A 13,907-nucleotide genomic window follows, 5' to 3' on the forward strand; every position below is an offset into this window, starting at 1 on the left:
GTGAGAAAACACTTTTGAGATTACACACAAATCTCAAATGAATATACAATAGTGCAAATTGCAAACAACAACAGGCCTCTGCTCCATTTTTTCTCAGATGTTTTTGAAGGAAAATGGCAGTTACCGGTAATGCAAGGAGAAAATTGAAAATAGTGTCACGAAAAGCTGTATGGACATCTACATCTTTTCAAGCGACAAAGAAAATTTGGATACAAATTTCCATCCAATTTCAACATCCCTTGTTCAGCCAAAATATAGCGACATCTGCAAAATGTGTAGAGACAACATGGCACTTTTTTTTATTAAATGTGCGACTACGGTAAGCAAATATCCAGTAGACGCAATTAACTCTGGCTGCAAAATTTCCCCAAAAATGGCTACATACTTGCTGGCAATGATGATCACCGTAATCAGTACATAATCAAATTCTGACCAATGGATTGGGGGAAAAAACTGCATTACAGTAGAGGTCTTAAAAGTAAATATATCCCACATGAACCTAATGCTAGTTTATCCAGCAATGTACAGTCATCATATCTCCGTGTTTTTTGTCCTCTGTGAGCCAGATACATTCAAGTAAGATATATTCATATCCTGCATGGTATGAAATCAGAATCATCACATTCCCTCAAGTCGTTCCCCTGATCCATTCACACAAGAATTAAATAACACATGTTCCTGGGCACATCTAATTTGGACAATTTGACTGGAAAGGCAGTATAATGAATTTAGCCTCTTATTTCGGCAAAGGCGTCCTGGAGCTCGGCTTCTGGACTCTCTCATAGAAGAGCATGTACGCGTTGGAGGCCAAAACCTCGTGCATGTTGGCTTTGCGGACCGAGTCGTCGGACACCCAGAGCCACTGAGTAGTGAACTGTGTAGACGGGCAAGGAGGGAGGGGGCTGCGGCGATACGTCACGAAATGTCCCGAGTGCATGTCTCCGTGGTGGACCAGCACAGCCTTCAATTGGAAAAGGTACTCTGTGGAGCTGGAAGGAGGGAAGAAAAAGATTGTATTCATATTTGCTGAGAGAATGTCTGGTCAATATCCCTCTTTTGGCCCCATCTTAGTAAAAAAAATCTCTTCTGAGCAACATTCAGTTCAGGTAGGCGTCTTATAGTCAAGTATGTCATTGTGCTAAGAAATCAAAGCAGCTTACATGTATTCATGCATGAGGTCCAATTGTGTGATCCCACATGTAGAATGTAAACAGACAGAGGAACAATTTCCATTTGGAACGGGTTTGTTGTTGTTATGATGCTGCACATCTGTAAAACAAAAACCAGAAAAGCATGTGTGTGAAAAACAGAAAGAGGCAGAATCCTCTTGGTGTTGACTCCACCTGTGCCGTTTGGAGGGTTTTCCACAGACTTGTCTGAAAGTTGCCCCTTTTGCTGTTTCCCGGATTGTTTGGTGCGCTGACTTGTCTGGATGAAGGAACCGTGTTTGTAACGGTCCATTGATAGATATTCTGTAAATTGCACGTGTTCTTGTCTTTTAATTGGGGTTCCTTCGCTGGACCATGTAAGCCTTTGCAGATGGATGCAAAGGCACTGGGGCAGCTGATGGAGTAGGAAACACAATATTTGGAATAACGATTACAAGAGTAGACAATAAAGATAACAGATTGTAAAATATTGTCCACTGATCTTCATATACAGTATTTAGATACATCAGTCAGAATGCCGATTACCTTTCCCAATTTAAGCTGTTTTACAAATGTTGTCCGCTGACTTTCCACAAGCTGTCCATTGACTCTTCCTTCTCGTTGAAGCTGGAATATAAAAAAAATTATCTCTTTTTCTGCATTAAGTGAGGAAATTCATTTGTTGAATACCTTAGTGCAGTTTTCACACTCTACTTCTTTAATAGTTTCTGAGGAGATGAAAAGCTGTAGACATTGGTCCAGAGACACCGGTCGACCCTAAAAACAAACATTCCGTTAAAGCAAGTTTACATTTAGGGAATGATTATTATGCTTACCCACTGAGGTAAAGGGATGGATAAAGAAAGGCTTTCAAAGGAATCATATCGCACTGGACTCTGAAACATAAAACATTCTGTTTGAGTATAACATATCAGGCCCTTATGTCCAATAAACAAGCTTATGCACTTATGTAAACTAAAAATGCTCACTTGTTGCTCACACCGCTTGCATAACATTTTACTTGTTAAACGGCCATGGAAAGGATGGTGAAACTTCCATGAGCTTGGTATTGGGTGAAGAGGACCTGCAAAAAGAAAAATGCTGTTTATATTGGATTGTCAGCAACTTGAGATGCAACTTAAATTTTCCTTCCTACCTCGACTTCTGCATGTCCTTGTTCTGTCTTCTTCATTAGGAAGGCTCTGATGTAAACATACATAATTGTCCACACACATTTGTAGTCAACACTACATTGAAATACCATTTAAAATGTCTCCTAAAAGATTAAGTCTCTGCATCTTATGCACAAATCCTACAAACATAAGCATGTAAGTCATTTGGATCAAAAACCTCTAGCTCTAAGTGCTTACCTCAAGAGCCTGCATGTCAAACAAGTGGGTGACATTAGGCTGGCGGTCCCTCTCCTCCTCGAGAGATGACGTTATGACATGAAAGAGCTCGTGGGCATCCTAAGGAGGAGGTTTAAGTAAGAAAAGAAACTTTCGACTGATGAACACCACAGTCCAACCTGCTCTTCAAATAAACTGATGTGCCACCGGTATAATCTGAGAACATCTAGCAAGCATCCAGCATCCAGCACATCTTCATCCCCCGGGTCATAACTTGAGAGAGCTGTCAACATAGAAACAAAACTATTTAGAAGTTTTGTTTCTATCTCTTTCTATTTTTATCTGTTTCCCATACCTTTGAGTAGTTGGAGAAGTATTGGGGACAACTTGTTTTCTTTGCATGACTGAATTGTGGGTGAGTTGGAAAATCTTTCCAGCCACTGGATGAAGGACGGGCATGCAGCCAGACCCTGAAGCAAAGAGTTCAGGAAGCAAGTCTTGCCCAAGTTCAACAGACCAGGGACCGTACCTGCAGGAGACAAAGTGTCCTCTTTGTTAAATTGACATCCTTGCTGACAGTACTCATATTGTGCGTTATATGGAAGGTAACCTCTCTTCCTCTTCTTTCGCGTTGTGATCGGGCCCCACAAAACATAAACACCAGCCGCAATGGCAGCAGCAACACCTCCAATGACGCTCCAGTTTTTGAGCATTTTGCTTCTGGTGAAGACAACATTATAGTTATGCTGAAATGAAGACATGCAGTGCAGCACAATTGACTGAATTTTTCCCTTAGGAATGAATATGAATAGGTCTTGCATGGGATTTGTGACAATTCCTTCAACAGAGCAAAACTTATTGCTGCAAAAAGGCCATAATGATAGAAGGAAACCAAGCATGCGTCCAAAGGCAAAAGCCAGCCATTCATGACATGCTATCGTTAGCATAATATGCTAACTTACCAGTATCGCTTGAGTTTCCGTGTTGTGCTTTTTGGAAGCTAAAGCGAACTACATCACGAACAATATGAATTCAAATCCGATGTATGTGCTTTGTATGCCTTCGCAAATGATTGGTATAACGACTACTAAACGGGTTGCTTGTTTTATCTGTCTTCTTTGCCAGGTGAGCGCAACACAGGGCGACGGCGTGACCAGCTTCTTTTTCAACCAGGTGAACTATTTACTATAAGGAGCTTTACTGTGGTGTTTGCCAAGGAAAATACTTTACCTGGCGGTGAGTCCGGTGCCAAGGTACTCTCTGACCAGCTTATCCGATCTCTCTGATCGACACCACAACATCCTGTTGTTATGGCGGAACTGTTGTGTTCGAGAGCATTTGGAAGGGAGCCATAACGAACGCGTACTGAGATGTTGTGTGGTCAAAAATAATAACAATAATAATAATAACAATAAAAGTTCCCACCTATTGAATTGTATATGTCATCGTAATTATCTACAGTCTTATTGAAAGATCGTGAGTGTTTTGACATAGAAGATGCGTGTTTTTTAATTAACATTGTATACTTATATTAGACGGTTGGCACCTTTGACACATATACAATGTATTTTACATATTGGATGATTTATTGATTTTTATTCTCGATGTTGTCATTTAAAGTCGTTGACATAGTTTGTCCCGTGTGCACATTGTGTCTTCTCATTGGTCGCTCTCCTCAGTGCTGAAATCGCAGCTCGTCGTGATCATGTAAACTGCGATGCGGCCGTACACATCGCCGGAAAATAAACAGCAAAATGGACGATGATCTATTCCAGCTCAGACACCTGCCGTGAGTTGAACCGCTTGACGCAATTTGTCCTTTAAATGCATTTAATCCATCACCGTGTCGCTTTGTTATTTGCATGCGCACCTCGCGACACAACACAATTATCTCGCAATGTATTAAAGCGACAGCGTCATCTGATCCAAACCCTTGTCAACATATTCAAGATTATCTGAAGATAGTGCTGAAGGAAAGCGTTCAAAAGGATACCATTCCCGATCCGTGTCTTTGCATTTGCCCCTCGTTTGTTTGTAGCAGGTGGAGGCTGGTTTGCTCTGAATTAGAAAATACTAATGAGTTCTGAACTGGCATTACTCAGTTCTGTAATTAATCTTATCCTTGTAGCCAGTGGCCTGGAGAAAGCCTGCATTATTTGCCTGGAAACCTGTTCTAAACTAAACCAAAAAAAAGAAGCTCAGGTGTCATACTATTTATGTAAACACTGAGTAGTTTGCTTACAAAATTGTCTTTTATATATTACTACATAAATAACAATGTATACCCATACTTATAGGGAATTTACTCACCCCTTAACTTAAGAAGCACATACTGTGTTGGTGATAGAAAAGAAAGCTGGAGAAGCCAGAGGGGATAAGTGCTATTGTAATTACAGTGGTTTGACATCACTTGTACTCAGACATTAGTATAAAAACTGGTCATTATTGCCATAGGGAAGAAAATTGTACACTTTCCATCTGTGGAGTGTAAGAAAAGTTAACAACTGACATAAAAACAACAACATATTTTTGAAAGTGAGCTTTATTGATCGTTTTATTCCACCATAATACATTATCTTCACCAGGGACAAAAGCATTTCACTCCAGAAGTGTCCTTCATAGTTATTCTTAGCCGGCCTTGGAATTGGAGTGCAATGTTATTTATTCCATAGGTATTACACAAACACAGAATCAGGCCAGAGGCAAATTTCAGAGTGAAAAATTGAAGCCTACTGTTGTTTTTTTATGCCTCAAACAAAGCACATATTTAAAAGATTTCACCTCATTTTTGGGGGGCAGGATTAATCAATGATTGGAGGATTTAACGCCTAATTTCTTTAGTGTTGTCCGTTTCCGACACACGGGCGAAAGCACACGCTCTGAAGATGACTGCGAAAGTCGAGAGCCATTTGCCGCTGTGCGCGTGGCAGAGGAGAAAAATATGGAGTCTGTGGCCCTTGCAGATGGAGCTCCAGTCCCACGAGAGTTTGCCAACCCAACGGACGGTATGAGATGTTTGTTGTTCTCAGTCTGCACTTTGAGTTAAACTCTCACCACATTTACAAGATATTACATGCATTTCTTTTAGACACATTCATGGTGGAGGATGCTGTGGAGGCCATTGGTTTTGGGACCTTCCAGTGGAAGCTTTCCATTCTCACTGGGCTGTCTTGGGTGATTGTTTTTTGTTGTTGTTGTCATTTATACATTTGTTTTTATCAGCGAACAACTAATTATGATCTTTTTGTTCAGATGGCAGATGCAATGGAGATGATGATTCTTAGCATCTTAGCGCCTCAGCTTCACTGTGAATGGAGACTTCCAAATATGGAGGTTGCTCTTCTTACATCGGTGAATATGCTTTCATAGCAATTATGTGCTGATTGCTCTGAGTACTGTAACTATCAAGCCATTTTAAGCAAGCATCTCAATATTGATCAATTAGGAAAAACATTAGGATATAATGTTAGATAATGAACCATATCTTGAAATCATCAAAATTGAGGTAACTATATTTCATATATTGGTTTGTGTTATAACTTCACACTGCAGATGTGTATCTTTTTTTCTCTTTTTTTTTAATCTAACTAAAATGCAAAGATGTATTCAAATGTCACAGGCGGTGTTTATTGGAATGATGGTCAGCTCCTCTCTTTGGGGAAACATATCTGACAAGTACGGAAGAAAGACAGTAAGTGAAAATCTTAATCAAAGCAGGAACTGTACCAAATTATAATGATGCCTCTGAATTTTGATGTGACACATAGAAATAGACATGTAAATGCAAATGTTGTTGCCCTGTTGAATCTTATTTTTGTTTTGTCACACAGGGTCTTACAATGAGCGTGTTGTGGACAATGTTCTACGGCCTGATGAGTGCTTTTGCGCCCGTCTACGGTTGGATCCTCTTTCTCCGTGCTTTGGTGGGCTTTGGCATTGGCGGAGCCCCACAATCGTACGTTTGTATAATGGACAATCTGCCAAAGGAAGACTTTGATGTGTTTTTCTTTTTGCTAGGGTCACACTGTATGCTGAATTTCTTCCCATGAAGTCTAGAGCTACCTGTATACTGCTAATTGAGGTTTGGACTTTTTGCCTTGACACGTCTGGTCTGATGCTGTTAAATTGACCAAGTGATATATTATGTTTAGGACATCTGCAGCCTTTAATCATGGTTTCATGATGTTGTTCCACAGATATTCTGGGCATTAGGGACAGTGTTTGAGGTCCTTCTTGCTATTGTTGTGATGCCTTCATTGGGTTGGCGTTGGCTTCTCGGCCTCTCTACCATCCCCCTTTTCATCTTTGCCATACTTTGTTTTGTGAGTATTATGTCATGGAAAACTTCATACTTCTATAAGGAGATACATAATAAAAAAATGTGAATTGTTAGAATATTGTAAAATTTAACATTATTCTCCTGAAGTATAGAGGACTCACTGGAATGATGATTGTTGAGCTGGCAAACATTCTATTTAGATTAATCTGTTGGGGGGAGAGAATACACAATATGTCTCCTTTAAATTATGTATGCGTAAAGTGACATTTGTCTTTACTTGGATGGTAGTGGCTACCTGAGAGTGCTCGATACGACGTGTTAACGGGGAATCAGGATAAAGCTCTGGCTACTTTGAAGCGGATTGCCCTGGAGAATGGAGTGCCCATGCCACTGGGAAAACTCATTGCTGCCAAACAAGTAACTCAATTTCTGCACAGCATAATGCAATATATTCATTTTCAGCTATTGAGTGTATTATGAACTGGCATTTTAGTCAGTCTCCTCATTTTTTTTGTATTTATTTATTTGTTATTGTCATTAGGAGGATCGTGGGAAGATTTCTGACTTGTTTTCATCACACATTCGTTGGACAACAGTGCTTTTGTGGTTTATTTGGTAAGTAAACAAAACAATTATGGAATTTGTTGCCAATCTTCTAAAATTATTTCTTTATGAAAAAATTCAACTTCATTTTCTTATTGTTGTGTTTCTTTTCTCTAGGTTTGCAAATGCTTTTTCATATTACGGCCTTGTTTTACTTACCACTGAGCTCTTCCAGGAGGGTGGTGCATGTGGAAGTGAGTGAGAGCTCAATGTTTACTAGTTTTTCTTCTTTATTTTTTAATGACAAAGTTGTTCATTATATCAGGTTAAGATGAAAACAAATGCCACAAATATTACAGGACTCTTGGTCATTTCACTGCTCCATCGGCTTGAATACTGTAAATAACAGAATGCACTTTGTGACCAGAGAAAATGTGTTATAAAATAGTATTTTTGGCTGCTATCAAGATGAATGCTATTGAGATAGTATTATGAAAAATAATCATCTTAGCTAATAATATCCTGTTTTTTTTTATCTCCCTCTAGTGTCCAAAGGTAATAAGATGGAGCTGAGTTGCAGCTTGGAGTGTAAATATTTGAACAGTGATGATTATAAGGATCTCCTGTGGACTACTTTATCAGAATTCCCAGGTAAAAATAAACAAAAAGATATATTAAAACTTGGACATTCTATATAGTTATGCGTTACTCTTATGATCTTGTGTTCCTGTTTCTCAGGACTGTTGGTGACTTTATGGGCGATTGATCGCTTAGGAAGAAGGAAAACCATGGCTCTGTGTTTCTTGGTCTTTGCAATATGCATCATTCCACTCTATGGTTGTGTGGGGAGGTAAAAAAGAGAAAATTGTATTATTCTCAATTTCATTGCTTCATTGTAAATCGGCACGGATTCGCATTTTGTTACAGAACATCCATGACGGTGTTGATATTCATTGCCAGAGCTTTTATCGCTGGAGGATTCCAGGCTGCCTATGTGTATACTCCAGAGGTGAATAGACATTGAGTGAACTGAATAGGATCTAGTTCCAAGCCAATTAATAGAACAGTATGGGAAAGAGAATTAGAAAGGCTGTCACAGTTTTCTGTCGCTCTGCAGGTATATCCAACAGCAACCAGGGCTTTGGGTTTAGGGACAAGCAGTGGAATGGCTCGAGTTGGTGCCCTCATCACACCTTTTGTTGCACAGGTACCACCTAAGCAAAACAACATGTTAACATAAGAAACCAAAGTGACCTGTTTGCTTTGTGTCGCAGGTCCTTTTGCAGTCGTCCATGAATTTGGCTCTCTCAGTGTACAGCTGTTGCTGTCTGCTTGCCGCCATCGCCTCTTGCGCGCTGCCAATTGAGACAACGGGGCGAGGTCTGCAGGAATCTAATCACCGCCAGTGGGGACAGGAGATGACGGGGCGGGAATCCTCCGCACAAAACTCAGGCCCAATCCATCATTCCAGTTCCGGTTCCCAGGGGTGAGCAATGTTTGAGCTTATTACAGTGAAAATGAAGGACTAAAAAAGCCAGAGCCGCTTTTTTGTGCAAGTCAAGTCAAACCCCTTCAGTTTAGGCACTATGTAAAGTGACTTCAGAGAAGGACACAGTGCAAGATGTTATGTGCTTTCACTTAAGATTCCATTTTGCCACTGTATACCTCCATCACGATGGCTGGAATGGATGACATTCAGATCTGAGCCAAGAATGGGATGGGACAAATGAGATCTGAAAATTTGAACCTGATACAGAAGCAGTACAGCTTGTAGGAAAAATAAATACAGGCCTGTGTCCTTTTAGTGGATAGCAAGTTCTGGTCTAGGAAAAGAAAAAAATGAAATTACACAATCTTGAGACAATTTTGCTTTAAAAAAAAGCCTTAAAAATACAAATGTAGTATTATTACGTGAGTGTCAAACATTTTTTTATTTATTTAAGGCCTCACTCACTAGTCTCAGCTTGTTGTTTTTGTTATTATTTACTGCAGGATTAAAAAAAAACACTTTGAAAATTGTTTATCATGTTGATGGTCCATGGATAAATGTGAACACCCAATAATGAAGTTGGGCAGAGTATTTTAAAATCTACGCTGTTTCTCACATCACACAAAGTTTATTAAGACAATAATAATAATAATAAAATAACAAGACTTGCAGTCATTTCACAAAATTGATATCTCATCAAAACAGGTTGGGTTTCTTTAGGAAATAGTGATATGGAGATTTGTATATTTTTGCACATTTTAGCAGTTGTGCTTTATTTGGGAAAACACATTTCTTTGTCAACGTATTTAATTATTTAGTATGAAGATGGTTTGTGAATTTAATCTTGTCAAGACAAATTGTGCTAATGTACCACATCACAGCAGTAAATATTATTTTTAAAAGAGATTATTTCATGTTATTATTTATTACATGGATTTTGAAGTTAGATGCATTCATTTACATATGAATATGATATGTCATGGGATTATGATTTACAATTTTACTATATTTAGTAAGGATTTGATTTTCTTTGAATCACAAACACTAAGAAACAACATCACAAGTGAGCTTTTGGACCCATATCTTTTTGTTTCAAGATTTGACCAAAAAGGTTAGCTACTTCCTGGGCACAGCCTCTGAAAATGGTCAATCCAAAGCCTCCATGGCCATAGTTGTGAATCACCTACAGGACAAGCACACTAAATCAGTTCCTGACAACCATTGCTCATCTAAACTTATGATCTGATGCTTTTGGAATAACCTCGACTGCAGTAGCGCCACACAGTATCGCTTCTCGCTCCAGTCGGACTTTGCTTCGGGTTGGCCTTAGACCGGTCCAGTCATCCACTATCTTGGCATGCTAGGGTCAGAAAATGAAAACCAAGAGAAGCTCAAACTGCATGAATGAAAACCATTTTGATTAAGAAAATGTGTTAACTCTTCAAAATTAATACACAATTATGAGAGAGAAATAAACTAAAATCTTGCAGATATTGAGGCAAACTGACTGGAATAAGAAAAAAACAGTAGTGTTAATGTTACCCTGAGGCTAGGCTCAAGCTGGCATGCCTTTTCCCAAATGTCCTTATGATCGGTAGAATCATTGTGATTATTCCAATTTCCCAGCTGGAACAGCCCACCGACTGACACAAAACGACTCCTGCGTGAAAACAGACAAAAGGAAACAGACAAGTACTCTTTTAAGCCATGCTATAGTCAGTGTGATGGTTAAAAAAAACAAGATTTGTCACTATCTATGTTGAGTGTTAGAAGACATGCAGTGCAATTAAATATTGCTACTTAAAGTCATGCAAGTCTTTATCACAGTGGTGTTTTCAGTGTCAAAATGTCTTTTAATGTCAGTACAGCTAAGAATTTGTCAGTGTCAAGTCACCAGTGCTACCCTGGAATGATATATGGTGAGTTGTAAACCCCTTTGGTATTGTGGGTAAGAATCCAGTGCTTTAACCATGGGGCCTCCACCTAGAAAATAGCAATGTATAAAAATGAAAACTTTTTTTCCCTCACTTGAATGACAAAACCATTGTGTCTCCTCACCTTAATAATCTGTCCTCGGCCTGGTTGCAGCTCAGGGTCAGGCTGGAGGTCTCCAGACCTCACGCCACTACAGTTTATTATCACATCTGCACCATTTTTAGCCAGCTAAAAATAAGAAAGCACAAGCATATCCTAAGAAAACAAAATTGTATTTCTTGGTGGAAAGTCTACATTTCCAGTTAAAGGAGCAATATGTAAGATTTGCCCTTAATTATTAATTAAACTCATTAAATTAAACTGATTCAGTATTTTGATGCCAGTTAGTTTCATTTTTAGCCATCAGTCTTAAATATTGCTCCTTTGAGGCAACAATTGACTTTTATTTTGTGTGCAAAGAGACTATTTAAAAAGCCAACCTCTGTGAAGGAGCCAATTCTTCTTTGGTAAAATTTCACACCCCGTTCTCCCAACCTGAAGGGGACACCAAATGTAATGGTAATACTAAAACACATGCTAATTATGATATTGTTTATATTCACATTGAAGTATTTGGATCGGACCCACATGTTTGACACCCCTGTTTAATAGATGACCAAATTACAACCTGTTGCATGCTACTCTAAAAAATGACCTTTGTCTCCATCAAATCAGGTGAAAACAAGCAAGAGTTTTACAAAACAATCCATAGAGACATTAGCGACAAATTCAGAAATTAAACCAAGATAGGGATGGAAACACAATAAGATACTGACTGTTCATATGTGTAAGAACTCACCAGTCCATCAGCCAAGGTAGGTATGTTTTACCTTCCAAAATGAGAGCAGTGTTGAACCATCCATGACTTAAAGAAACGCAAAGGCAATTTAGAAGTTTGCGGAACATTCCAGACAAACAATGCTCGGATTCTCAAATTGCACAATGCTTTTGGAACAAGTCCAAGAATTGCTTCGTCAGTGTTTTAATAAAAACACCATCTATTGGGAGTCTGTCTACCTGTAGCCGGGAAACATCTTCATCTCCCGCTCAGTGAGGCATCTGAAGCCCAAGACTATGTCTTTAAATGACGGTTCCTGCACACAAAAGCAGAAAGTGTGCGAGACTTGACGTCATGTGACTTGATAAGATTGAGATTCTTCTGTTTTTGCTGAGTATGAGAATACTGAATCACACGGGAGCTCACGCCGGTGCGTATTGAGCCATTAAATTAAATTTGGAAAGTACCATAACCTTAAATCCATAAGTAAAGGGCAAATCTTTACTCACAGGCATTGGTTCTGTGCAGAGGTTGTAGCCTGATTGAAGAAAAAGACCCATTTTTACATACTCAGGTGAACGCAGGCAGTTCACTAAGTAGTCAAAGGTCTGCTTATGCCATTCCCTGAAGAAGTACGGAGCATTAAAACAAGAACATTTTGAAAAGAAAAGGGAGTGAAGCAAATATTGTAGTATACAATACTGTGCATACATTTCCTGCGGAGATCCTCTGGCATTAAGATAGGGCTGCCAAAGACCTGCCGCTCCATCGCTGGTCGTCAGCGGGGTGAAGTAGTCGGCATACACTTCAATGATTAGTGGCGTGACTATGGAATGGTATTGCTCATAAATGCTCTGAGCTGTGGATAGACCAATGACACCAGCTCCTATAATAGCCACGCGCATTTCTGGAGGAAAAGCACAGGAGAAACACTATGAACATCTGGTTAAATTGTATTATTTACAATGAATCACTAGACAGATTTCTTACTTCATACAGGTGTGGCTAGTCAATCACAAGGCATATAAATTCAATTGCTCACAGGCAAATAATGGATAATGTTTAGTCTTCAATTATGTAACATGCATGTGTGTGACACTTGTGCTGACCTTTTTTAAATGACTATTGATGTCAAAGTACACTGCATGGAATGAGTATAGTACATCATAGATTTCACCGTACAATGTAATAATGAAGAAAGAGCCTGGATGTAGTAATTAGATTTTTTTTAAGTAAATCATGAAAACAATTATTTATTTATTTTTTTCATGCAATTTTTTGCGACTACTTAAAAAAGAATCAATACAAAATGTAACCTGGCATTGAGCAAAAGTTCAACGATCTCAGCTTCAACAGTTGGTAAATGTTATTTGGTAACTATAAACTAAAACTGGTTCCATGTAGTATTTATTCCAGTTCAAGTTCCCAACCAGAATAGACTGCTACCGAGTTAGAACGCGCATGGAATGGCTAAATAGACAAATGTTTTTCCTTAGTTTTGCAGGACTTTTTGCAAATCTGCCACTATGTTGCATGCAGAATTACACTTAACTAGTCGCAGAGTGAAAGTGTCAAAAGTCACTATACCGTCAAAGTCAAAGTAGAAGCTGATCAACGAAAGCGACGTGGAGTAAAGACAACACCAAGCATACTAGTAGTACTATAGTACAACTGTAAAAGGCAAGGGCGGAGTTTCGATGAGATCATATAACTAATATATAACTAATTCACAAATCTACACCATGTTTCAACCAATTGTGAAATGATCAACATCGAAATTCATCATGACACAAGCAAAAAGTAATGACATCCATCAATAGATTTTTATTTAATTGTTACTTATTGTTGTAGCATGTTATTTTTGTAGTATATTTATTGTTGTAGTATAGTGTCCGTGTTTTTGTGTTACTCATTTTGAACCTTAAGCCAAAAGTCCTCGCACACGTGTTTATACTATTATATAAATATATAGATATAATGCAAGATCAGATATGATAGAAATAAAATACAAGATCAGATATAATATGAATAAAATACAAGATTAGGTTTATTATAAATAAAATACAAGATCAGATATAATATAAATAAAATACAAGATCAGCTATAATATAAATAAAATACAAGATCAGCTATTAATAATGATACAATGACAAATTGAACATGTCAAATCTCTTCCAAACAACTATGTCCCTCTGTTTCAACGGATTTGACGTTGTTTGCTGTCAATGGCAGTAGTAGTTGAAAGTTGATTTTTAAGCTTCAAATTCCACTTTTATCGTTTCTGGTGACTTCTAAATGAAGTGTGCCTTTTGAAGCATTTTAGTCCTCTCCTTTTCAAACCCTGTAG

The 13,907-nt window shown here is 38.5% G+C and overlaps 3 protein-coding genes across 4 annotated transcripts; 1 reads left to right on the plus strand and 2 right to left on the minus strand.

The window, feature by feature from the left end:
• Nucleotides 1-2: 2 nt before the first annotated feature.
• LOC144195294 (ubiquitin carboxyl-terminal hydrolase 30-like) lies at nt 3-3,845 on the minus strand. Of its 2 annotated transcripts, none has more exons than XM_077714829.1 (13): nt 3,728-3,835; nt 3,108-3,214; nt 2,853-3,026; nt 2,677-2,780; nt 2,519-2,617; nt 2,305-2,350; nt 2,138-2,232; nt 1,985-2,044; nt 1,839-1,925; nt 1,695-1,775; nt 1,344-1,563; nt 1,161-1,269; nt 3-989 (listed from the first exon to the last, which is right to left on the minus strand). In XM_077714829.1, the coding sequence occupies exons 1-13, from the start codon at nt 3,796-3,798 to the stop codon at nt 737-739; spliced, it is 1,506 nt and encodes a 501-aa protein (XP_077570955.1). In that variant the 5' UTR covers nt 3,799-3,835; the 3' UTR covers nt 3-736. The 2 variants fall into 2 exon arrangements, with proteins under 2 accessions (XP_077570955.1, XP_077570954.1); XM_077714828.1 differs by having other exon boundaries at nt 5-989; nt 3,108-3,217; nt 3,728-3,845.
• LOC144195293 (synaptic vesicle 2-related protein-like) lies at nt 3,454-9,879 on the plus strand. The gene is made up of 18 exons (XM_077714827.1): nt 3,454-3,540; nt 3,623-3,670; nt 4,177-4,286; nt 5,339-5,502; nt 5,586-5,671; nt 5,750-5,848; nt 6,117-6,188; nt 6,328-6,452; nt 6,515-6,578; nt 6,694-6,819; nt 7,065-7,193; nt 7,318-7,391; nt 7,497-7,573; nt 7,866-7,970; nt 8,058-8,169; nt 8,247-8,328; nt 8,437-8,526; nt 8,594-9,879. Exons 3-18 carry the CDS (start codon nt 4,252-4,254, stop codon nt 8,807-8,809), a joined length of 1,656 nt encoding a protein of 551 aa, XP_077570953.1. The 5' UTR covers nt 3,454-3,540; nt 3,623-3,670; nt 4,177-4,251; the 3' UTR covers nt 8,810-9,879.
• On the minus strand, nt 9,474-13,227 carry LOC144195295 (D-amino-acid oxidase-like). Its single transcript, XM_077714830.1, has 11 exons — nt 13,148-13,227; nt 12,272-12,467; nt 12,070-12,184; nt 11,800-11,876; nt 11,582-11,647; nt 11,223-11,277; nt 10,867-10,971; nt 10,712-10,791; nt 10,351-10,468; nt 10,070-10,168; nt 9,474-9,991 (listed from the first exon to the last, which is right to left on the minus strand). Exons 2-11 carry the CDS (start codon nt 12,463-12,465, stop codon nt 9,866-9,868), a joined length of 1,035 nt encoding a protein of 344 aa, XP_077570956.1. The 5' UTR covers nt 12,466-12,467; nt 13,148-13,227; the 3' UTR covers nt 9,474-9,865.
• Nucleotides 13,228-13,907: the final 680 nt, after the last annotated feature.

This window comes from Stigmatopora nigra, chromosome 4 (genome assembly GCF_051989575.1).
Source record: "Stigmatopora nigra isolate UIUO_SnigA chromosome 4, RoL_Snig_1.1, whole genome shotgun sequence".
Classification (NCBI taxonomy): domain Eukaryota; kingdom Metazoa; phylum Chordata; class Actinopteri; order Syngnathiformes; family Syngnathidae; genus Stigmatopora; species Stigmatopora nigra.

Excerpts from the sequence above, each read along its gene's own strand:
- LOC144195294 (XM_077714828.1), bottom strand. The coding sequence starts at position 3,798 with ATGTTGTGGTGTCGATCAGAGAGATCGGATAAGCTGGTCAGAGAGTAC. Across the intron at positions 2,045-2,137 it reads GCAAGCGGTGTGAGCAACAA|AGTCCAGTGCGATATGATTC; the intron begins GTGAGCATTTTT and ends TTTATGTTTCAG. Across the intron at positions 1,776-1,838 it reads AGTGTGAAAACTGCACTAAG|CTTCAACGAGAAGGAAGAGT; the intron begins GTATTCAACAAA and ends TTTATATTCCAG.
- LOC144195293 (XM_077714827.1), top strand. The coding sequence starts at position 4,252 with ATGGACGATGATCTATTCCAGCTCAGACACCTGCC. Across the intron at positions 5,849-6,116 it reads AGGTTGCTCTTCTTACATCG|GCGGTGTTTATTGGAATGAT; the intron begins GTGAATATGCTT and ends CAAATGTCACAG. Across the intron at positions 8,170-8,246 it reads CTCTATGGTTGTGTGGGGAG|AACATCCATGACGGTGTTGA; the intron begins GTAAAAAAGAGA and ends ATTTTGTTACAG.
- LOC144195295 (XM_077714830.1), bottom strand. The coding sequence starts at position 12,465 with ATGCGCGTGGCTATTATAGGAGCTGGTGTCATTGGTCTATCCACAGCT. Across the intron at positions 10,469-10,711 it reads TCACCATATATCATTCCAGG|GAGTCGTTTTGTGTCAGTCG; the intron begins GTAGCACTGGTG and ends GTTTTCACGCAG. Across the intron at positions 10,169-10,350 it reads AGCTTGAGCCTAGCCTCAGG|CATGCCAAGATAGTGGATGA; the intron begins GTAACATTAACA and ends TTCTGACCCTAG.